The sequence below is a fragment of the Scyliorhinus torazame genome, chromosome 2 (assembly GCF_047496885.1).
Source record: "Scyliorhinus torazame isolate Kashiwa2021f chromosome 2, sScyTor2.1, whole genome shotgun sequence".
Taxonomy (NCBI): Eukaryota; Metazoa; Chordata; class Chondrichthyes; order Carcharhiniformes; family Scyliorhinidae; genus Scyliorhinus; species Scyliorhinus torazame.
The window spans coordinates 199,865,133-199,890,927 of record NC_092708.1 but is presented as its reverse complement, the minus strand read 5'-3'; the positions used below and the strand labels follow the sequence as shown (position 1 = coordinate 199,890,927).

The following is a 25,795-nucleotide window of genomic DNA, read 5'->3' as shown; positions in this document are numbered from 1 at the left end:
CTGAAACAAAGGTCTTCATTCTTCAGTGTAATTTGAAATGCTTACACTTTGCTTTTAATGACAAACGTAAACTTTATAGGTCCTGGCCTTTTCTCCTTCCACCTCTTAAGTTGCTGGATCCTCACTCATTTCCAGCCTAGAGTTCAATTCACTGCATTCCTTCAATTCCTGCTTTCTCTTTCTTTCTACTTTTTGTAGAAGTTACCAAATTCACAGATATAGTGAGGCAAAAGCTCAGGATCCAGAACGACTTCAACAGAAAGAACAACTATTTTGAGTGGAAGTGCTTCTTGGCTCTGACTACCTCTTCTGTCCCTGCGCTTACTGCCTCGAAGCCTGACCTCCCCACTCAAAACACAAACTCTCACATGCTTCTTTATATCCAGGACGTGGCAGTGACAATTTTGTGGTTATCATAGGATTTAAATCCTAGCTTCAGGTCTTGCGCGGAGAAGTAAAGAAGAGAATATGGTGAGAATCATACAAAAAGTGAAGAGCGAGAGAGAGAGGGTACCAGCCCAGGTTCAGGGTCAACCACAAAGTGTGAAAAACAGAGAGGCGAGTTTCACACAATGGCAGAGAGGAGGTGAATAAAAATGAACAGATGAACTAAGTATGGAGACAACAGGTCAGTCCTATACAGAGGTAGCAAGAAAGAAAGGTTAGGGAAACAAATAACTTGCATTTATATGGCACCATGACCTCAAAGCGCTCAACAAAGAATAATAAAAGACTATGGATGGATGGACCCATGTGAAGGAGATTGGGTAAAGGGCAAAATTGAACTACAAAATTGTGATGGAATTTTTAAACGAGGATGGATGGCAGAGGAATTTCAGGAGGGAGTAGGGCTGAGCTAGTTGATGATGGCATGTCGGGGAGCAACGAAACCGAAGAGGTTGAAGTTGAGCCAAATGGTATGGGAAGGGATGAGTGGCTGGAGAGATGGCAGGAATATAGCCATGCAGAACTTTGAAGCTAAAGGTGAGATTTTTAAATTGGGGACATTGAGCCAGTGTAGGTTTGAGAAAATGGCCTCTCTTTGTGTCTGTTACTCTGAACACTGGCCCAATTGAATATAGTGCAGGGCAAGATGCTAATGATAGCAGTTTAGACAAGCTGGAGTTGGTGTGGTGCAAACAGTAGGAAGTCAACAAGGTAAATGTTCAGGTTATTGGTTTTGGTTGCAGCAGAATTATGAAAAAGAGTTTCAGCACCAAGTGGACAAAAGTAGAGGTGGAGAGTGGACAGAGTTGTCGAGATGCCCAATGCAGGGCATCAACTGACAACAGACAATATTGATACTCTCTGCCAGTTGAATTAATACAATTTTATTATTTAACTCAGACTTTAGCTATGTGCTTACTTAAACAGTTTCATAAGTTTCAAGACTCACAACTTGAACAAAAATACTACCCGCTAGAGAGATCTTGGCCAGGCTTGCGCTGGAGTGTGTGCACTGTGAGCTTCCAAACTCAGGTTTGTATTGCGCATGTTGATCCCGGAGTTATTGCCACCTGAATCTCGGAAGTCCCTGCTATTTTGTGATGTTTCAGCTTGTAGCTTATAGTTCATTCATATAAACAATCCTGTGGCTCACAGGCTTTATTTGTTCTTGAGAGAGCCTTGTTCTCACTGTTCCCAAACAAAGCTTTATCAGCAAAATGCCCAGTTGGAAGCTGCCGTTCTGTCTGTTCCCATGAAATTCATTCAGCACACAAATCTGTTGGCCTCTTTTGCCATCATGCCTCATGGCACAATGTTAGCCATCTTTCCTACTCAGGAAAATAAAACTGGGAATTGTGAAAGAAGGCACCCTGTAGGACCTTAGAATTATAGAATTCTATGATATTCATAGAATTCCTACAGCGCAGAAGGAGGTCATTTGGATGGTTTGTAACGACCCTCCGAAAGAGCACTCTAACCAGGTGCATTCTCCCATCCACTCCGCCCTATCCCCATAACCTAACCTGCACATCCCTGAACTCTTAAGGGGCAATTTAACATGGCCAATCCATCTAATCTTCACATCTTTGGTCTATGGGAGAAAATGGGAGCACGCCGAGAAAACCCACACAGACACGGGATGAACGTGCAAACTCCACACACACAGTCACCTATGGCCACAATTGAACTTGTGTCGCTGGTGCTCTGGGGGAACAGTGCTAACTACCGTGCCACCATGCAGCCCAGGACACAGGTTAGTTATGGGAGAATATTTCTGTAAAGATCACTTTGCATTTGTCTCTGCTTTCAGTTTACTGTCAAAAAAACTCCTGCAAATTTGTGGGTTTGGGGGAGGGTGTTTAAAGTTTGATTAAAGGAGTCCAGGATTATTTGCATTTCAGCAAATTTCTCTTTCTCAAATTGCTATCAACCAATATTTGAGCTCACTATTGATGAGGTAAAATATATTTTTATTATCTGCATTGTTAAGCAACTTTTCAATATAATAAATCATCCGTGTGATATAACGACTGCTGTTTTACTTAATGATAATTAATTGTTGGCTCAATAGTAAGTAAAACCTTGTTTTAGTGCTATGATATAATCTGCACACATGAGCAGGCATATTAGCACCATTAAGTTCATAGGTGTTCTGAATGCGGCCTGTCTCTGCCAGTCATTCTCAAACCTTGCCTCTCCAAAGTCTCCTTACCTTTTGGAGTTCGTGGATACCGGAAAAGTAACTGGAGATTATAAAGCAAACAAATTTCCTGTCATAAACTAACACAGCCATCTGTTAAATCTGTATAAATAGCAAACAAAGGTGGTATTTCAGAGCTGTAGTATAATCTCATTGTAGTGAAGCGTGAATTGCAACAGCTTTATTATTGCTGTTCCTGGTGTCTAGAACCTTTCCATCAGATTTCATTGCAGTAAGTTTGCACTTTGAGAATATTGGATACCCATGAATGAGTACGTTAAGGTGATCACCAAGTCTTGGTTGCAGTCACAATTGGCCACAAAGCTTTATACAGTTAAGCGGGGATACCTGCACTGAGTTGCAACAATGACCGTAGCTTTATTTAGTAATGACCAAATGTTCATTTAAAAGCAAGTCACACAGCCATTATATTTTACAATGCAACCTGCACTTAGGAGCACGTATGTTTAGAAGTGCCCTGTTAAACTGGGTCATTCCAAACCCCAGTAGACCTCCCCGTACAGCAATGTCGGGTTGTGCTACTGAAATATTAACTTGTCTGTTCTTTCTGCTGCCCGACCTGCTGAGATTTACCAGCATTTTCTATATTTTGCTTTATAATACGGTATTTACATCTATTGCTTTCTTACTTTAAACTAATTTTTTGAAATTATGAACTGAGGATCTTCACTTACCTAGTGTTTCATCTTTGGTGGCTTAGTGCTCTGGCCATCTAAATCGTTCTTTTCTCCCAGTTACAATATATAATTTTAAATTGTTGGATCTGAGCAACTCAGGAACATAAAATAGAGATCAAATATTATGATGACTCATTAACTCTGAATCAAAATATTAACTGGAAATCATTGATGTACGTTTTTCTTAAATAACTTTAGCGTACCCAATTAATTTTTCCCAATTAAGGGGCAATTTAGTGTGGCCAATCCACCTACCCTGCACATCTTTGGGTTGGGGGGGGTGAGGCCCACGCAAACACGGGGAGAATGTGAATACTCCTCACGGGCGGTGACCCAGAACCGGCATCGAACCTGGGACCTCGGCACCACCGATGTACGTTTTATGACTGGTCAACCATTGGATATAGGAGCAGAAATCGGCCATTTGGCCAATCTCATCTGCTCCGCCAATCAATGAGATCATAACTGATCTGATTAATACTGTATACCAAGTTACTTTCTATTTTTGCTAATGCACTTTGATGGAGTAAATAAGGAGAAACTGTTCCCCGCTGCAGAAGAGTCAATCAGTGACCAGTGGACACAGATTTAAGTTGATTAGTAAAAGAATCAGAGCAATATAAAGGAATATTTTATTACACAGCGAATTGTGATATTGAATGCACTGTCTGAAAGGGTGATGCAATCAAATTTAATACTAACTTTCAAATGAGAGTAATAAATACGTGTAAAATAAATTGCAGGTCTGTGAAGAAAGAGTCGCAGAGTTGGACAAGTTAGCTGTACAAAGAACAGATGCAATTGACCTAATGGCCTCATTCTGTGCCATATTTGATTCTATACTTACAAAAGTTTTCTGTTTTTCAGGGGACGTACTGCAGCTATCTACAAATCAGAACATCCAATGCTGCTCAGAATGAGATAGCAATAACCTCATAGCTGCAACTTTGGTTTATTTGGCTAAAGGAACTGAATGAGAGGTTGTGTTCCTCGAATTCTGCAGGATGTTTGGGGATATGTTTGAAGAAGAGGAAGACACTGGCTTTGTGTCTGATAACAAAAGCGTGAATGGACGGAAATCCAGGAAAAAGGACACTGACCCCCCACTGCACAGGGCAGCCAGTAACCTCAGTGGAATCAAAAACCAGGGAGGCACCTGCTACCTCAACTCGCTGCTTCAGACCTTACTGTACACACCTGAATTCCGAGGTAAATTATTTGAAGGTGGAATGCGAATAAATTGAGGGGAGAATCAAAATTCCTAGTTACTCAATGAAGTACAAAGCGTTTGTTTGCAAGTGCAGCTGTCATTTAATTGTTCCATGTTATCTTTGTATTTCAACAATAGATGTTGATGTGGCTTTATTTAAATAAAGCAAGAAAAAGCCAGGTATTACAGTAGGTCAGGTCACACAGCCTTTCATCAGAGGGATCAATCCAGACTGATGGTATGAAAATCTCTTCTGTTGAACATCCAGTATAAGGATGAGCAGAAACATCCTTCAACTTAATATTCAGAAGAGCTAAACCATTAACTTTGGTCACTGCAGGAAACATCATTTCCTAGCCATGGACTCCATCCATCTCCATGGCCACTGAGGCTGAACCAGACTGTACACAACATTGGAGTTCTATTCTATTTGAGCTTGGCTCCCACTTCCACTTCTAACATTGCCCACCCCCTGTCTCAGATCACCTGCTGCAGAAATCTTCGTCCATTGCTTTGCTACATTTAATCTTCATTATTTCAGTCCTCTCCAGGCTGGCTTCCCACCTTGAAAATGTAAATTTGAGTTCTTCGCAAACTTTGCTGCCTGTGTCCCAGCTTCCACCAAGTCCTATTCACTGATCAACCTTGTACTAGTAACATTGGCTCCTGATCGATCGATGCCTTGCTGCTCATCCTTGCTTTCAAATACCTTCATGGCTTTTCCCCCTCAACCTCTGTAGTCCCTTCCACAGAATCATAGAATTTACAGTGCAAAAGGAAGCCATTTGGCCCTCAAGTCTGCACCGGCCCTTGGAAAGGGCACTCTACTTAAGTCCACACTTCCACCCTATCCCAGTAACCCTACCTAACCTTTTGGTACTAAGTGGCAATTGGGCATGGCCAATCCACCTAACCTACACATCTTTGGACAGTGGGAGGAAACCGGAGCACCCAGAGGAAACCCACGCAGGCACGGGAGAAAGTGCAAACTCCACACAGACAGTCACCCAAGGCCAGAATTGAACCTGGGACCATGGAGCTGTGAGGCAGCGGTGCTACCCACTGTGCCACCGTGCTGCCCCTGCAACCCTGTAAGATCTCTGCATTGCTCTATTTCTGGCCTTTTGGGCATTCCTAGTTTTAATCGCTTCACCTTTGGCGGCTGTGCCTTTCGTTGCCCAGGCTTTAAGGTCTAGAATTCTGTCCCTACGTTCCCCACCCCTCATCGCTACATGTCCCTCCTGTTTTAAGCCCATCCTTGAAGCTATCTCTTCCATAAAGCTCGTAGTCTTAATATTTTCTTCCGTAGCTTAGTGTTAATTTTGCCTGAGAACGTTCCTGTGAAGCACCTTGGGTAGTTTTGCCATGTTAAAGGTACTATATAAATGCATTAGGGTTAGGGTTATGCACGGGAATTTGACTGTTCCTAACTAGTGCAAATAAGCTCATTTGGTGCTTATAATTTTACACAAATTATTCCAATCAGGCCTCAGACATTTGGTGCAGTAAGTGACAATGTTCCAATCTTGTGTAATGTTTGATTTAAAATATACTGCTGGGCGTGCGTGAGGGAGCTTTACTGTGCATATATTCATGTTCCATTTGATCCAGGAATATTTAATTGCAGGTGAGAAAACTGTTTCATCCACCTGCCAAAATGTCTCCTTCCAACAGTGATAGCTGGCACTTTAATGAGTAAAAAAAAGATACACAGGATACAGTTTAAGCTTTATTTTGTACATTATGTACTAATGAACATTATTGATAGAGGGTAGAGTGACATAATGCTTCCCATTAAGTTGCGTTCACTACCTATCGCTTCTGTACAGGAGATATTATTGCATTATTTTTAATGGTTCAACAGGACTGTTGTTAAACCACATGAGAATACTGGGTGGGAGCAATCACCATCCCCGTGAGTGTCACCAAATACAAGCCCCCTCGCTAAGGAGGCGGAGAGCTGAGATTGATCATGTTGAGTTCTACATAAAGTTGGCCAAAGGTGGAACTAACAGACAGACCCGGCTGGGATCTGTTGCATAGTGACCTTTAAGTTACAATAAACCAAAATTGCTTTTACTAAATTTGGTGTGGGCTCCTTGTAGTCTACAAAATTGGCGATGAGGATAAAACTATTGGCGACGCTGCTACATCGCTGGATAAACCACCTCCTTTAGTCTGCTTGATTTAAGGTTGGAAATTTTCTTTCTTTAGCCGAATTTGGTGAATAAGGGCCTTCCCTTTCAGAAATGCTGCGTGACCGTTTGCTCTGTGGCCCAAACAATGTGGCTACTCAGCGGAAGTTCCTAGCCAAACCATCTTTAGACCTGCAGCAAGCTTTGCAAATTTTGCTTTCCTGCGAAAGCACTGGAGTGCAGTAGATCCAAGGGACCGAGGTTGAGCGAGGTGTGGATCTGGGGGAGCTGGTTAAAGAGGGGCTATGGCTGATCGGCGAGAAGGGGCGACGGGAAGCCCCCGACCTAATTGGTTACGTGGAATGTTCGGGGTTTGAATGGCCCGGTTAAAAGGTCTCGCGTTTTTGCACATTTAAGGGGTTTGAAGGTGAATGTTGTGTTTCTTCAGGAGACGCACTTGCAGTTGGGGGACCAGAATGGGCTGAGTGGGGCAGGCGATCCATTCGGGGTTGGATATGAAGACCAGGGGGGTGGAGGTGCTGATCAATAAGAAAGTGGCTTTTGAGGTAGGAAATATTGTAAATGACCCCGGGGGTAGGTTTGTGATAATGAGTGGGAAGCTGGGAGGGATGACGGTGGACGGTGGGGGGGGGGGGGTGCAGGGGCTGGGTGCCCCGTTCGGGCTGAGGGAGGTAATGCATTGCGTGGGATCGATGGATTGCGTGGGATCAGTGCAGGCGGCGAAGGCCCCTGATCCTGATGGGTTCCCAGTCGAGTTCTATAAGAAGTTTGGGGCCCCTGCTAGTTGAGATGTATAATGAGTCGATGGTGAGGTGGGGAGGAGGGGGGACTACCCCCACGCTATTTCAGGCTTCGATACCTTTTATTCTAAAAAAGAAGGACCTGAAAAAGTGTGGATCATACCGCCCGATCTCGCCGTTGAATGCAAATGCAAAGTTGGCAAAATTGCTGGTGATGCGGCTAGGGGATTGTGTGCCGGGGGTGATAGGTGAGGACTAGACGGGGTTTGTGATGGGGCGACAGTTATCGGTGAACGTACGGAGGTTGTTTAAAGTTATAATGATGTCCTCCGAGGGCCGTGAAGTGGAAGTGGTTGTGTTACTGGACGTGGAGAAAGCATTTGACCGGGTCGATTGGGCGTATTCGTTTGAGGTGTTGAGGCGTTTTGGGTTTGGGCAGGGGTTTGTGGATTGGGTTCAGTTGCTGAATAAGGTGCCTGAGGCGAGTGTTCGGATGAACAAGGTTAGTTCTGATTATTTTGGGTTGCACCGGGGGACAAGGCAGGGGCGTCCGCCCTCCGCTGCTCTTTGCCCTGGCGATTGAACCCATGGCAATGGCGCTCAGGGGTTCGAGGGAGTGGAGGGGTGGGGAGTGGGGCATCGAGCACCGTGTTTCTTTGTACACGGATGATCTCATGCTGTATATTTTGGACCCGGCCGGAGCTTTGTTAGGATCATGGGGTTTTGGGGAAGTATGGCCACTTTTCAGCGTATATGCTGACTCTGGGGAAAAGCGAGTTTTCCCAATTAATGCACTGGGACAGGAGAAGAGGTTAGGGGAACTGCCGGTTTGGTTGGTGGGGATGAGCCTTCGCTACCTTGGGATACAGGTGGCGTGGAGTTGGGCCCAGCTGCATAAGTTGAATTTGGCACGGCTGGTGGAGAGAATGAAGGTGGATTTTAAGAGGTGGGATGTGTTGTCATTGTTGGCAGTATGGGTCCAGACGGTAAAGATGACGGTGTTGCCCAAGTTTTTGTTTGTGTTCCAAAACCTCCCGATTTTTGTGCCCAATACCATTTTCAGGAAGGTTAATGGGATGATCTTGAGTTTGTGTGGGCAGGGAAGGCTCTGCAGGTTAAGAAGGTGTTTTTGGAAAGGGATCGACGGGGGTGAGGGGCGAATAGACGGCGGGTAGCATTGCCAAGCTTGCCGAACTACTACCAGGCAGCTAATATTGCAATGGTTAGGAAATGGGTTTGGGGCAGTGGTCAATTTGGGGGCGGATGAAGGCGGCCTAAGGGCACTCTTGATGGTGCCCTTTCCGTTCTCATCGGTCATCTACTCCACGGGCCCGGTGGCGGTACCAACATCAGCACTGAGGGTTTGTAACCAGTGTCGGCAGCATTTTGGAATGGAAAGTATGCTTTTGTGGGCGCCGATTTGCGACAATCATAGGTTTGCTCCGGGGGGTTGAATGCAAGGTTCCAGGGGTGGCAGCAGGTGGGGATAGAATATTTTAGGGATTTGTTTGTGGGAGGGAAGTTTCTAAGCCTGGGGAGTTGGAGGGGTCATATCAGTTGCCGAAGGGGAATGAGTTCAGATATCTGCAGGTTAGAGATTTCACGAGAAAGGAGGTGCCGTCATTTCCGATGCTGCCACTGGTGCTGCAGGATAAACTGCTGTCTGAGAATGAGATCGGGAAAGGCAAGGTTGTGGATATAAGTGGGGAGCTGTTGAAGAGAGAGAGTGCTCCTGTGGATGAGGTTAGGTGTAAGTGGGAGAAGGAATTGGATGGGGAATTGGGGGCCGGAATATGGAGTGAAGCTCTGTTGAGGCTGAATGCATCCTCTTTGTGTGCGAGACTGGGCTGTATCCAAATTAAGGTGGTGCACAGGGCTCACATGATGTAGTCCAGGATGAGTTGGTTCTTTGCATGGGTGGAGGATAGGTGTGTAGGTGTGGGCGCTGTGCGGGGAGGCTGGCAAATCATGTGCATATGTTTTGGATGTGTCTTGAGGTTGAGGGGAATACATTTTTGGACACATGTCAAAGGTTTTGGAGTAGAGGTAGCTCCGAGTCCAGACGTGGCGCTACTTTAGTGTGTTGGAGGAGTACAGTTCGGGAGAGATCCCGAAATGTTGGCCTTTGCCTCCCTGACAGCCTGGAGACTGATTTTATTGTGCTGGCAGGACTCGGAGCTGCCAAAAGCAGGTGTGTTGGTGAGTGATTTGCAGAATTCCTACATTTGGAAGAGATCAAGTTCGCCATTCAAGATTCGGATGAGGTGTTCACCTCGAAGTGGAATTTGTTCATAGATTTCTTTAAAGAGTATAGAGTCGTCAGCGGAGGTGGGGAGGGGTTTCGTTTAATTTTTTGTCCGGATTGGGGGGATGTGATGAAAAATTGGAAAAGGGGGACAGTTTATTTTGGGAGGGTTGCAGGGAGGGAGGAGTTTGTTTCCTATTGCCGCGGTTGGCTTTTGTGGTTATGTATATGTTGAAAATACCTTCAATAAAATATTTTAAAAAAATAAATAAAAATGATGTTAGTCCTTCGGTACGCACTGAATCCCAGCGGTGTTAGTTACCGATAATGGAACACCTTTCACAAGTGAAGAATCCTCGTGATTCCTGAAGGCTAACGGGGTGCGGCACGTTTGGACGGCCCCACATCGCCCGACCTCCGATGGATTGGCGGAAAGCTGGTATTAAAGTTCAAACGTGGACTCAAAAAGCAGACTTTGGGTCGCTGGACACAAGACTAGCCATGTTGTTGTTCTGCTATAGGACCACTCCACATGCTGCGACCGGGGCAGCACGGCTGAATTCTCATGGACCGGAGGCTTAAAACCAGTTTCAGTATGGCTTTCCCTGATATAGGTGGGAAAATATGCCACAAGCAGGAGATGCAAAGATGTTGCCCTGTTCGACAAAAAATACCCAGGCTATTTGTACCAGGTGATGCAGTGTATGTTAGAAATTTTGCAGATGGTGCCCAGTGGATCTCCGGGACAATTGTCCGCCAGACATGGCTGGTAACTTATCAAGTGCAGGCACAAGGTCGAACATGCAAAAGCACCTAATCACATTTGAGCCAGACGGCCAGTTCTAAGTAAAACTCCAACGATTATGCAAAATCTGATGCCCGCAGAAGCTAATACGCTACCCAAGGGGGTCAAGGCGCCAAAATGAGAGACTTTGTAGATACGGATTCTGACATGGAAACTCAGGCGTCTGAGTTCTCCCAATGGGGAGCAAGCACTGCAACAGCCTCAGACACTGCATCCACCACAACATTCCGATTGGAAGTGGGAAACATCATTCACATGTACGCTGTCAGATCCAGCACTTCGAGTGCAGGACATGCAACCAAGTGCGAAGAGAGTCCATCATCTTTCTACTTCACAGTTGTCAGAGGAATCTGCGGACATTGGGGTGGGGTTAGGGATGTTACAACGAGCACAAGACTTAAAGGGTGGTAGCAATCACCATCCCTCTTAGACTCGCCGAATGCAAGCTCCACCGCTAAGGAATTGGGGAGCCGAGTATGGTCATTAGTTGTGTTGCATGAGCTTTCCATGTTTTGCTGCAAATCAATAAATCATACAAGTTAACTACACAATTGGGAACGCTAGTTACAACTTAATTCATTAGTTGTTAGAAAGTGGGCGGAACATTTTTGAGTCCAAATGGCATCACTCAGAATTGGTATTGCCCATTCAGCATGACAAATGCCGATACCTCCTTAACTTGCAGCACTGAAGGTACTTGCCAGTCTCCTTTCAATAAATCTAGCTTAGTAAGGAACATGGCACTGCCAACCCTGTTAATGCAAACTTCTAAACAAGGGATTGGTTAGGAACCCATCTATGAAGAATCTGGTTGACCCATCAGGTTTAGGCACTAACACGACTGGAGAACTCCAAATGTTTTGACTAGGTTCAATTAGGTGATTTTCCAACATATATTGAAATTCTGCCTTCACTTTAGCTTCTTTCTCTGGATTTAATGATAAGGATGTTGGTTTGGGGAAGAACACCCTACATCCACATCATGCTTGGCTAAAGTTGTATACCTTGGTTTACTCGTACAAATTTCTTCAAAGTCTGTTAGTAATCTCACTGGATCCTCTTGTTGCCCTGCCTCGAAGTATGAAAATATGGTGTGTATAATTGTCTAAATACTTTAGTGTTAGCTACATGCGTAGTAGGCGGTTCAATTTGTGAACTGTTCATATCTCCTGCCTCACTCTCGCCATCTCTCTTGTCCTCTGCATTTACCACCTGACATTTCTGCTCCTTATCCTCCCCACAATGGTATTGTTTTTTAACATGTTGATACAACACAGCCAATTCCTTTTTCCTGTGACCTTGGGTGTCTATGGAATAATTTATTTTACCAATTCTCCTAATTGCATTAAATAAACAAAAATGCTGCAAAAATTCAGGCCTGGCAGCATCTGTGGAGAGAGAAACAGAGTTAACTTTTCAAGTCTGTATGACTCTTCAGTTCTTCAAAACTGAATAACAGTCATATGGAATCGAAAAGTTAACTCTGTTTCTATGATATTTGGGCAGTATCACTTCCTGATGAACAACCACCCATTCATCATCTGCAGGTCTGTAAGGAGGTCTGTACTTCCTCATTAGTATCCCATTTTTAAAGCACTAACACTCTGGGAATTTATCAACTTCAGTTTGGGCTGATTGTGCTATCTTAGTTAACTCTGGATTGGCTTATTGAGCCTCTACAAAAAAAGGGTTGCCGATTGTGGAAAGGAGAACAATCTCCGACAAGAGTTAGTTTTAAAAGAGGGTAGCACAGTGCTGCCTCACAGGGTCAGGGACCTGGGTTCGATTCCAGCCTGGGGTGACTGTCTATGTGGAGTTTGCATGTTCTCCCGTGACTGTGTGGATTTTCTCTGGGTGCTCCGATTTCTTCCCACAAAGATGTGCAGGTGAGGTGGATTGGCCATGGTCAATACGTGGGGTTACAGGGATACATGGGCTTAGGTAGATTGCTCTTTTGGAGGAATTTGGAAGATTTTGGGAAAATTGGATTATAAATATAGCGGGCAATTTGAGGGTTAAAAACCTGTGTTGTGTGTTTGACTACAGTTGTCATTTTGTTTTTAGAAAGAATTCTGTTTGCAGAGCCTGGGTATTTTTAGCAACCAGAAGATGAAATTGATGAAGGAATGTGTTCATCAGTTTGGACTAATGCACAGTGGATTGACTGGGGAGGTCGCTAGGGAGTTAATGTGCTTTTGCTGTCTGCACAGATGGTGTGTTTTTCAGGACGGCACGGTAGCACAGTGGTTAGCACTGTTGCTTCACAGCGACAGGGCCCCAGGTTCGATTCCCGGCTTGGGTCACTGTCTGTGCGGAGTCTGCACGTTCTCCCCATGTCTGCATGAGTTTCCTCCGGGTGCTCCGGTTTCCTCCGGGTGCTCCGGTTTCCTCCCATGTGTCCCGAAAGACGTGCTTGTTAGGTGAATTAGATATTCTGCATTCTCGCTCTGTGTACCCGAACAGGCGTTGAAGTGTTGGGACTAGGGGATTTTCACAGTAACTTTATTGCAGTGCTAATGTAAGCCTATGTGTGACACTAATAAAGATTATTTTTATTAGCTTGGGGAGATGGGGTCATTGCTGGATGGAGTTCCGAAAGGCATTGAGCTGTGTGTTTGGAGAAGCTTTGAGAGAGATGGGACTTCATGTAGGATAGTTAAAAAGAAAAAGTAATATTTTTTTAAAGCAGAGCAGTCTTGTCTGAAGACAAGGAAGAGGCTGAAACAACCTAGTTGAAGCAGCTATTTGAAGACATTCAGGCAGAGTCTGAAGGGGTTCCAACCGGAGCCAAATGTGTTTTATCAAGCAAGTATTACTCTATGCCCTGCTAATTTTAAGCTGTATTAAGAACTGTATGTTTCTTTTCTTGTTGTTTGATGGGAAATTATACAATTATGTTGAGGGCTAATTGTAAGCTGGTCTTTTCGGGTGTGAAGTGAAAAGTTAAATATTGCATTCATAATAAAGTTTGGTTTAGAAATACCGAAGCCCTATCATTTTCAAGCAATCACTCCTGTAGCAAATAATTCTTTCCATACAGTCTTAAAATAAATTGAAATATTGGGGTTTTGGTCCACTTTCCTCGCTACTGTTGGGGTCTAGTCTTGGATCGTAACACAGTCAAATATTTATAATTCTCATTGTTGTTTTCAAATTCCTACATGCTTTCTCCCCCCCCCCTATCTTTGTATTCTTCTCCAGCCACACAACCTTCCATGATCTCTGCCTGTCTGATACTGCCCTCTTGAGTATTTCTCTCCATCTTGATTTCCTTTCAGATGCTCCTTAAAATCTACCTCGTTGACCAAGCTGTTGGTTATCTGCCCTAATACAGTATCTCCTTACATGGCTCGGCATCATATTTTGTTTTATAATTCTTCTGTGAAGCACCTTGGGACATTCTATTACATTAAAGATGTTGTTTGTTCCTTTCTTACCCCTCAAAATCGGAAGATTCCTTCATATCATGTGACCCAGGTTAAGAACTGGGAGCTGCAAATGTCTGAAGTTGTTCATTCCTAACGGTTCAGGCTTTAACACTTGGTGCCATTGCACCAGTACAAATCATCATAAGACCATAAAATATAGGAGCAGAATTAGGCCAATCAGCCCGTTGAGTCTGCTCCGTCATTCGATCATGGCTGATATGTTTCTCATCTCCATTCTCCTGCCTTCTCCCCGTAACGCCTGATCACCTTATTAATCAAGGACCTATCTATCTCTTTCTTAAAGATGTTCAGTGACTTGGCCTTCACAGCCCTCTGTGGCAATGAGTTCCACAGATTCACCACTTCTGACTGAAGAAATTCTTCCTCATCTCAGTTTTAAAGGATCGTCCCTCCAGTCTGAGGCAGTGCTGTTGGGTTCGAGCCTCTTCTACTGGTAGAAATAGCTTTTCCACGTCCACTCTATCTAAGCCTCTCATTATTCTATAAGCTTCACAAAGATCCCCCCCCCCTTATTCTTCTAAACTCCATCGGGTACAGACCAAGCATCCTCAATCGCTCCTATAAAGGCAAGCCCTTCATTCCAGGGATCATTCTTGTGAACCTCCTCTGGACGTCCTCCAAGGTCAGCACATTCATCCCTGGATCCGAGGCCCAAAACAGCTCACAATATTCCAAATGGGGTCTGATCAGAGCCTTATACAGCCTCAGCAATACCTTTCCCCATTGAGAAAATAGTAGATGCCTCCATTCTTCCGACCACAGGGCATAACTTCACACTTTTCCACATTGTATTCCATTTGCCACTTCTTTCCCCACTCTCCTACCTAGCCTGTCCAAGTCCTTCTGCAGCCTCCTCGCTTCCTTAACACTACCTGGCCCTCTACATATCAAGGCACGGTAGAACAGTGGTTAGCACTATTGCTTCACAGCGCCAGGGGCCCAGATTCGATTCCTGGCTTGGGTCACTATCTGTGCAGAATCTGCACGTTCTCCCTCTGTCTGTGGGTTTCCTCCAGTGCTCCGGTTTCCTCTCTCAAATCCCGAAAGGCGTGCTGTTTAGGTGATTTTGACATTCTGAATTCTCCCTCAGTGTACCCGAACAGGCGCCATAATTTGGCGACTAGGGGATTTTCACAGTAACGTCATTGCAGTGTTAATGTAAGCCGACTTGTGACACTAATAATGATTATTATTATTATATCTTTGTATCATCTGAAAATTTAGCAACATTGCCCTCAGTTCCTTCTTCCAGATCGTTAATGTATATCGTGAATAGTTGTGGTTCCAACATTGACCCCTGTGGAACACCACTAATCAGTGTCTGCCGTCCTGAAAAAGACCTCTTTATCCCCTCTCTCTGCCTTCTGCCTGTCAGCCAATCATGAAATGAAATGAAAATCGCTTATTGTCACAAGTAGGCTTCAAATGAAGTTACTGTGAAAAGCCCCTAGTCGCCACATTCCAGCGCCTGTTTGGGGAGGCTGGTACAGGAATTGAACCGTGCTACTGGCCTGCCTTGGTCTGCTTTCAAAGCCAGCGATTTAGCCCTGTGCTAAACAGCAATCATCTATCCATGCAGTACCTTGCCCCTAACATCATGGGCTCTTTATCTTATTTAGCATCCTCTTGTATGACACTTTTTCAGAGGCCTTCTGGAAAGCTAAAATGAAATGAAATGAAAATCGCTTATTGTCACAAGTAGGCTTCAAATGAAGTTACTGTGAAAAGCCCCTAGTCGCCACATTCCGGCGCCTGTTTGGGGAGGCTGTTACGGGAATTGAACCGTGCTGCTGGCCTGCCCCTTGGTCTGCTTTCAAAGCCAGCGATTTACAGTAAGGGCGGCACGGTGGCGCAGTGGTTAGCACTACTACCTCATGGCGTTGAAGACCCGGGTTCGATCCCGGCCCCGTGTCACTGGCCATGTGGAGTTTGCACATTGTCCCCGTGTCTGCATGGGTCTCACCCCCACAACCCAAAAAGATGTGCAGGGTAGGTTATTAGGTGAATTGGGCATTCTGAATTCTCTCTGTGTACCCAAACAGGTGCCGGAGTGTGGCGATTAGGGGATTTTCACAGTAACGTCATTGCAGTGTTACTGTAAGCCTACTTGTGACACTAATAAAGATTATTATTATTAAATTACCCCTTAATTGGAAAAAAAAAGAATTGAGTGCTTCAATTGAAATTTAAAAAAAAAGATCCCTATCAGCAGAATGAGACCATTCGGCCCATCGAGTCTGCACTGACCCTCTAAAAGAGTACCCTACCTAGGCCCACGCCCCCACCCTATCTCCGTAACCCAGTAACCCCACTTAACCTATTGGAAAAGTATGGGGCAATTTTGCATGCCAATCCACATAATCTGCACATCTTTGGACTGTGGGAGGAAACCCATGCAACACAGGGAGAAAGTGCAAACTCCACGCAGACAGTCACCCAAGGGAAGAATTGAACCCGGGTCCCTGTTGCTGTGAGGCAGCAATGACATTACGTCCACCGGCTCTCCTTTGTCTAACTTCCTCATTACCTCCTCAAAGAATTCTAACAGATTTGCCAAGCATGACCTCCCCTTTTTGAAGCCATGCTGACTCAGCCCTATTTTACCATGCACTTCCGAGTACTCTGCAATCTCATCCTTAATAATAGACTCTAAAGTCTTACAACGACCGATGTCAGGCTAACCGGCATATAATTCTTCGTCTCCTGCCTCCCTCCCTTCTTAAACAGGGCTGTTAAATTAGATGTTTTCCAGAACTCTGACTCCAGTGATTCCTGAAAAGTCACCACCAATGTCTCCACAATCTCCTTAGCTATCTCCTTCAGAAGCATGGGGTGTCGTCCATACAGTCTGGGTTATTTATCCACCTTCAGACCTTTCAGTTTCCCTAGCACCTTCTCTTTCGTGATGACCACTTGACTCTCTTGAAGTTCTGGTATGCCGCTCGTGTCATCCACTGTGAAGACTGATGCAAAGTTCCTATTCAGTTCCTCTGCCATTTCTTTGTTTCCCATTACTACATCTCCTGCCTAATTTTTCAGTGGTCCGATGTTCATTCTTACCTCTTATCTTTTATATATCGAAAAAAGCTCTTGCAATCTTCTTTTATATTGCTAGCTAGCTTACCCTTATTGCTTTTTTAGTGGTCCTCTGCTTGTTTTTAAAGGCTTCCCAATCTTCTGGCTTCCCACTAATTCTCACCACATTGTATGCTTTTTCTTTTGCTTTTATGCTGTCTCTGACTTACCTTGTCAGCCATGGATGCCTCAACCTCCTCTTAGCATGTATCTTCCTCGGGATGAATTTTTGTTGTGCCTCCCGAATAACCCCCAAAGACTCCTGCCATTGCTGCTCCATTGTCTTCCCTGCCAGGCTCCCCTTCCAATCAACTCTGGCTATCACCTCCCTCATGTCTTTGTAGTTGCCTTTACTCAATTGTAAAACATCTGGGGCGAAATTCTCCCCCAACGGCGCGATGTCCGCCGACTGGCGCCAAAAACGGCGCCAATCAGACGGGCACCGCGCCGGCCCAAAGGTGCGGAATGCTCCGCATCTTTGGGGGCCGAGCCCCAACATTGAGGGGCTAGGCCGACGCCGGAGGGATTTCCGCCCCGCCAGCTGGCGGAAATGGCGTTTGTTGACCCGCCAGCTGGCGCGGAAATGCGGCGCATGCGCGGGAGCGTCAGCGGCCGCCGACAGTTTCCCGCGCATGCGCAGTGGGGAGAGTCACTTTCTCCTCCGCCATGGTGGAGACCGTGGCGGAGGCGGAAGGGAAAGAGTGCCCCCACGGCACAGGCCCGCCCGCGGATCGGTGGGCCCCGATCGCGGGCCAGGCCACCGTGGGGGCACTCCCCAGGGTCAGATCGCGCCCCCCCCCAGGACCCCGGAGCCCGCCGACGCCGCCTGGTCCCGCCGGTAAATACCAGCTTTGATTTACGCCGGCGGGTCATGCAATTTCTGGGCGGATCTTCGGCCCATCCGGGCCGGAGAATTGAGCGCGGGGTCCCGCCAAGCGGCGTGGCCCGATTCCCGCCCCGCCCAATCTCCGGTACCGGAGACTTCGGCGGGGGCGGGGGCGGGATTCACGGCGGCCAACGGCCATTCTCCGACCCGGCGGGGGGTCGGAGAATGACGCCCCTGATTTCAGCATCTCCATCTCAAGCTGCAGGGTGAATTCTATCATGTTGTGGTCACTGCCTCTAAAGGTTCCTTCCCCTTTTTCCCTAATCAAGTTTGCCTCATTGCACATCACCAAATCCAGAATTGCCTGTTGCCCAGTGGGCTCTACCTTAAGCTGCTCCAGAAAAAGCATCTTGTAAACATTCCATGAATTCCTTTTCTTTGGATCTGCTACCATCCTGATTTTCCCAGTCCATGTGCTTATTGAAGTCCCCTAGAATTATTCTAATATTGCCTTTCTTATGTGCCTTTACTATCTCCTGATATATTTTATGCCCCACACCCTGAATGCTGCTAGGGGGTCTGCACATAATTCCCAACAGTGTTTTTATTTTGCGTTTCCTCAACTCTACCCACACAGATTCTATGCCTTCCAACCCTAAGGCGCGTCTTGCTATTGATTTAATTTAATTTCTTACTAACAAGTCAACCCGCCCCCTCTGCCCACCTGCAGGACACAGATCTTTGGATATTTCGATCCGAGCCCTGATCCCCTTGCAATCACGTCTCTGTGATGCCCATAACACCTTACCCGCCAATTTCAATGTGCGCTACAAGCTCATTTACTGCGTGCATTTAGGTACAACACCCTCAGCCCTGCGTTGACTGCCCTCCTTCTAATAGTTGTCCCCTTATTTGCTGTGCCTGTAGTTAGATTCCTGCCGCTTTCCAAACTCTCGGGGCGCAATCCAATGGCCACGCTATGCCTGAAAAGCAGCTCGCCACGGTGCAGTGTGGTCGATAAAAGCCGGGAGGCTCCGCTCCTGGGATCTACCAGGCTTGCAACACCCTTGTGAGATGTTGGCATGTTAATCCTGCCATTGTGGGCAGGATCACTTTTTGGGAAATCTGCATATTAGAGCCAGGCAGCTGTCTCACTCTAATGTGCAGATTCCCGAGGTATCTGAGGCTTTGTGATTCATCCGCTTTGCCTCGGGGACCTTGGACGAGAGGGACACAGAGAGGGACCAGACCGAACGGCACTTGTGAGGATCTCCCAGGGGATTCATGCCCTTTGGGCAGGGTGGCGCCCTGGCACTGCCGGTGCTACCTGGGCACCTGACAGTGGCAGCCTGGTGCCAGTCTGGCACTGCAAAGCTGCCCAGGTGGCAGTGTCAGCTAGCATTGCCACCACTAGGATGCCAGCCTGGCATTTTTGCGTGCGCGCGATTGGGCTGGTGTGCCCTGCTTGGGTTTTGGGAGGGGCGCGGGGGGTACGTTGCCAGAGACCCTCCTGTCGTGCGTTCGGGCAGGGGGGGTGATCGGGGGTCGCTTCAGGGTCCTTGGAGATTGGGGCGCTATTTGCAAATAGCATCCGGATTCCTCACGACACTGGGGAGTTCCTGCGAGCGGAGCTCCCTTGTGTACAAAACGTGTCTATATGCGGCATCAGCCGTGCATTCCTCACTAAGGCCACTTATACAACGTGAGCCGCTGCGACCACCGGGAAAAGCACGTCTAAATGTGCTCGCTATAGGACTTAGTTGCCGATTGAATCGAGCCCTCTGTTCTATTACTTGTTCTGGAAACTCCTTCATTTAGTTTAAAGCCCTTAGTTATGCGATTCGCCAGAACTCTGGTCCCATCATGATTCAGGTAAAGACTTTCCCATCGGAACAGCTCCCTCTTTCCAGTACTGGTGCCAATGCCCCATGAATTTGAACCCATTTTTTCCACACCAACCTTTGAGCCATGCACTTAACCTCTTTAATCTTATTGACCTTGTGCCAATTAGCTCAAGTAGTAACCTGGAGATTATTACATTTTTGAATCTGCTTTTTAATTTAGCCCCTAGCTGCTTATATTCCTTTGGCAGAACCTCTATCACTGATCTACCTATGTTGTTGTTACCTGCGTGGACCACGACAGCCGGATCTTTACCCTCCAACTCAAAGTTTCTCTGCAACCCAGATGAGATACCCCGAACCCAAGCACCAGGTAGGCGACACAAGCCTTCGGGACTCTCATTCCTGGTCACGGTAAACAGTGTCTATGCCCATAACTATACTATGCCCGATTATGACTAGATTTCTTTTCTCTCCTCCCACTTGAATGGCTCGCTGTACCACAGTGCTGTTGTCAGTTTGTTCATCCTCCCCATAGTCCCTGTTCTCATCCACACAGGGAGTAAGAATCTCAAACCTGTTGGACAAGGGTTGATGTTCCTGCAACCCTATCTCCTGGATCCCTCTACCTACCTCACTCATAGTCACACCCTTCTGTCCCTGACCACTGGCTGAATTCAAGGTACTTAATCTACGAGATGTGACTGCCTCTTGAAACACCGCTTCCAGGTAATTCTTCCGCCTCCCAGATGGGTCGCAGCATCCGAAGCTCAGACTCTAGCTGTTCAACACTGAGCTGAAGTTCCACAAGCAACCAACACTTGTTACAGGTGTGTTCACCAAGAACCACAATGGGGTCCACCAGCTCCCACATCATGCATGTACAACACATCGCCTGGCCCTGTATCTCTGTTTTATTTAAGAATGTGTTTACAATAACCATACTTGATTAAAAAAGAAAATCTGGATGTTGGGAATCTAAAACAATAAAGGAGCATTCTGGAAATGCACAGAGTTTGAAGGAGAGACAAAAGTCTATCCATCTGAGGCAGTTTAGGCCAGGCAGGGAAGCCTCAGAAAATGGAGAGGAGGAATGCGAGGGAAAACCAAGGGTACAAATATTTTACTATTGGGCAGAGGAGTTGAGGGATTTAATACCGTGTGGATGTTTTAAAATGCCACACAGGACATGACGATCATGTTATTCAACTATCCCAATTTTTAAACTGCTGAATAAACAGGAACACTAAAATAAAATATATTTATGCCGTGAGAAATTAATTATAGAAGGCACTTTTATCTTTCTGTCCTGATTTTGTGTTGCATGGCCCAAACCCTTTACATTTGTAACTGGTGTCATTCTCCACCTGGTTCTGGATGAAAGTAGGGGCAGTAGTTAAAACACTACAGCATTCACAGTTTCAGGGTTCTATTTGACCCTGAGCTGAGCCTCCAATTCCATACCCACTACCATCCTGACTCAGTCCATCTGCTACTGAAACGTTTATTGCAGGCCTTCATTGCCTCCAGCCAAGGCTGTTGCAACACTGGCCTGGTCAGGCTTTCTTACACCTCTTAGCCTTTTCATGTTCAGCTCATCACAAAAATTGTCTGCCTATATCATAATCCACACTATGTCCTGCTCATCCATCATTCCTGTCCTCACTAACCTTTGTTGACCCTGGGTCCTCCAGTGCATCTAATTTAAAATTCTCAGCCTTGCATTCATATATTTTTGTGGCCTTAACCCTTTTTGTGAAATCCTCTGGCTTTACAATTCTCCAAGACTTCTGCGACCCCCCAACCATAAGACCATAAGACATAGGAGCGGAAGTAAGGCCATTCGGCCCATCGAGTCCACTCCACCATTCAATCATGGCTGATTTCAACTCCATTTACCCGCTCTCTCTCCATCGCCCTTAATTCCTCGAGAAATCAAGAATTTATCAACTTCTGTCTTAAAGACACTCAACGTCCCGGCCTCCACCGCCCTCTGTGGCAATGAATCCCACAGACCCACCACTCTCTGGCTGAAGAAATTTCTCCTCATCTCTGCTCTATAGTGACTCCCTTTTATTCTAAGGCTGTGCCCCCGGGTCCTAGTCTCCCCTGCTAATGGAAACAACTTCCCTACATCCACCCTATCCAAGCCATTCATTATCTTGTAAGTTTCTATTAGATCTCCCCTCAACTCCAATGAATATAATCCCAGGATCCTCAGACGTTCATCGTATGTTAGGCCTACCATTCCTGGGATCATCCGTGTGAATCTCCGCTGGACCCGCTCCAGTGCCAGTATGTCCTTCCTGAGGTGTGGGGCCCAAAATTGCTCACCATATTCTAAATGGGGCCTAACTAATGCTTTATAAAGCTTCAGAAGTACATCCCTGCTTTTATATTCCAAGCCTCTTGAGATGAATGACAACATTGCATTTGCTTTCTTAATTACGGACTCAACCTGCAAGTTTACCTTTAGAGAATCCTGGACTAGGACTCCCAAGTCCCTTTGCACTTCAGCATTATGAATTTTGTCACCGTTTAGAAAATAGTCCATGCCTCTATTCTTTTTTCCAAAGTGCAAGACCTTGCACTTGCCCAAGTTGAATTTCATCAGCCATTTCTTGGACCACTCTCCTAAACTGTCTAAATCTTTCTGCAGCCTCCCCACCTCCTCCATACTACCTGCCCCTCCACCTATCTTTGTATCATCGGCAAACTTAGCCAGAATTCCCCCAGTCCCGTTATCTAGATCGTTAATATATAAAGAGAACAGCTGTGGCCCCAACACTGAACCCTGCGGGACACCACTCGTCACCGGTTGCCATTCCGAAAAAGAACCTTTTATCCCAACTCTCTGCCTTCTGCCTGACAGCCAATCGTCAATCCATGTTAGTACCTTGCCTCGAATACCATGGGCCCTTATTTTACTCAGCAGTCTCCCGTGAGGCACCTTATCAAAGGCCTTTTGGAAGTCAAGATAGATAACATCCATTGGCTCTCCTTGGTCTAACCTATTTGTTATCTCTTCAAAGAACTCTTAACAGGTTTGTCAGGCACGACCTCCCCTTACTAAATCCATGCTGACTTGTCCTAATCCGACCCTGCACTTCCAAGAATTTAGAAATCTCATCCTTAACAATGGATTCTAGAATCTTGCCAACAACAATTGGCCTATAATTTTCCATCTTTTTCCTTGTTCCCTTCTTGAACAGGGGGGTTACAACAGCGATTTTCCAATCCTCTGGGACTTTCCCTGACTCCAGTGACTTTTGATAGATCATAACTAACGCCTCCACTATTTCTTCAGCTATCTCCTTTAGAACTCTAGGATGTAGCCCATCTGGGCCCGGAGATTTATCAATTTTTAGACCTCTTAGTTTCTCTAGCACTTTCTCCTTTGTGATGGCTACCATATTCAACTCTGCCCCCTGACTCTCCGGAATTGTTGGGATATTACTCATGTCTTCTACTGTGAAGACTGACGCAAAGTACTTATTCAGTTCCTCAGCTATTTCCTTGTCTCCCATCACAAAATTACCAGCGTCATTTTGGAGCGGCCCAATGTCAACTTTTGCCTCCCGTTTGTTTTTAATGTATTTAAAGAAACTTTTACTATCATTCCTAATGTTACTGGCTAGCATACCTTCAAATTTGATCCTCTCTTTCCTTATTTCTCTCTTTGTTATCCTCTGTTTGTTTTTGTAGTCTTCCCAATCTTCTGACTTCCCACTACTCTTTGCCACATTATAGGCTTTCTCTTTTGCTTTGATGCATTCCCTAACTTCCTTTGTCAGCCATGGCTGCCTAATCCCCCCTCTGATAACCTTTCTTTTCTTTGGGATGAACCTCTGTACTGTGTCCTCAATTACTCCCAGAAACTCCTGCCATTGCTGTTCTACTGTCTTTCCCACTAGGCTCTGCTCCCAGTCGATTTTCGTCAGTTCCTCCCTCATGCCCCTGTAGTTACCTTTATTTAACTGTAACACCTTTACATCTGATTCTACCTTCTTTCTTTCAAATTGGAGATTGAATTCGACCATATTATGATCACTGCCTCCTAAGTGCTCCCTTACTTTAAGATCTTTAATCAAGTCTGGCTCATTACATAACACTAAGTCCAGAATGGCCTGTTCCCTCGTGGGCTCCATCACAAGCTGTTCCAAAAAGCCCTCCTGTAAACATTCAATGAATTCCCTTTCCTTGGGTCCACTGGCAGCATTATTTACCCAGTCCACCTGCATATTGAAGTCCCCCATGATCACTGTGACCTTGCCTTTCTGACATGCACTTTCTATTTCGTGGTGCATTTTGTGCCCCCAGTCCTGACCACTGTTAGGAGGCCTGTACACAACTCCCATTATGTTTTTTTTGCCTTTGTGGTTCCTCAACTCTACCCACACAGATTCCACATCATCTGACCCTATGTCGTTTAGTGCTATTGATTTAATTTCATTCCTAATTAACAAGGCAACCCCGCCCCCTGTGCCCACCTCTCTGTCTTTTTGATAGGTTGTGAATCCCTGGATGTTTAAATGCCAGTCCTGAACCCCCTGCAACCATGTCTCTGTGATGCCTACCACATCATACCTGCCAGTCACAATCTGGGCCACAAGCTCATCTACCTTGTTCCGTACACTGCGCGCATTTAAATATAGCACCTTTAATTCTTTATTGACCGTCCCTTTTTGTTTTCTTAGTGTGGTGTCTTACTATGCTGTCCTGCCCATCTTCCCTCGTAAATCTGCTGTTAATGGCTGCGTTCAGCCCATTGGCCCTAAATTCTGGAATTCTCTTCCTAAAGCCCTATGTATTTCCACCTCCTTTCTAAAAACGACCTTTTCCACAAAGCCTTTGCTCACCCATCCTAATATCTCTTTTCACTTTAAAGCGTCTAATTTAACTCCTAGAGTTTTTTAAAACAATAATGACTCCGTATAAATGCAAGTTATGCTGTATGATTAACATTCCATCTCTTTTGACTCAGAATCATTGTTTGCCCTGGGGCCGGAGGAACTGGGATATTTATCAGACAAAGACAAACCAGAGTCAAAGGTGGGAATATTTGCCTTTATCTATTTTTAACATTAATTCTTTGTGTTCTGCACTGTTCCTCTTTATTAAGTTCAGACATTCAAGTAAATGAACACAAAAAGCTCATGTTAATTCCTGAGCTGGTGTTATGGGTCCTCAGACTATCTGTGGGCTACTAATTTTTGTTTCTCTTCCAATTGAAATAAAACAAAATGGCTGTATTAATGCATAAGTAATGTGATCAGTAAAATACGATTTCCTTCTATCATCACCCTATGAACAATAAGTGCTTATTTTCTGATCAATTAAACTTCAGAATTATATTTCAAGTAAATAACTGATAATTTTCTAATACCACTGTTGTGTGAGCATATGAAGTGACTTGTTTTCTCTTTTAGCCTCTATGTCCAACTTACTCCAGGGCCTATTAGTATTGAGGAACATCCCAGTCTGCCCTTCCATATCTGGAAATAGAACACCTGGCTTCAGATTTCTGTTCGCACAAGTGACAAATTTTCGAACATAAAACTGACTCAAAAGGTCAATTGCACTGAAACCTATAGGTGCTTCACAAGGACAATCTCAGTTATCACAAAGTACACCATGCCAACAATGTGGACCCTTTCTGACACTCCAGCACACAAGCTAGCACATGGTACATGTAATACTTAGGCACACGATTAGCTACAGAACAAGTAAAAACTTAGTGGAATGGAAGTAGCTCATATCCCTGAACCAATAGAAAAAAACACAATCTGTCTTTGTTTCTGATGCCTTGTGCAGGTCCCACAGTTTGCCTTGATCTTTAGTGACATATTTCAGTACAAATAATAGTTCAATCTTGTAATGTTTTAAATGTTAATGCCCGAAGCTGTTGTATGTACATACTTTCACTGTCCAATACATATTAGTCACCTTTGATTAAAAAACCTTGCTATATTACAACAGTGACTTGTGCTTCAAAAGCTCTTCATCAGTTGTAATGTACTTTGGGATATATCCTGAGGTCATTAAAGGTATAACATGAGTGAAAGTCTTTCTTTCTTCCCTGATGATGTTATTGATTTGACCT

General features: G+C 45.3%; 1 protein-coding gene across 3 annotated transcripts in view; it reads left to right on the top strand.

Moving 5' to 3' along the window:
* usp40 (ubiquitin specific peptidase 40) overlaps positions 1-25,795 on the top strand; it is a 199,627-nt gene that overhangs the window by 16,284 nt on the left and 157,548 nt on the right. For all 3 annotated transcript variants that reach the window (XM_072482533.1, XM_072482540.1, XM_072482550.1), the window contains 2 exons: positions 4,213-4,554; positions 24,677-24,744. In XM_072482533.1, the coding sequence (XP_072338634.1) occupies positions 4,350-4,554; positions 24,677-24,744 (273 nt within the window). In that variant the 5' untranslated portion in view covers positions 4,213-4,349. The remainder of the gene's footprint in view (positions 1-4,212; positions 4,555-24,676; positions 24,745-25,795) is intronic.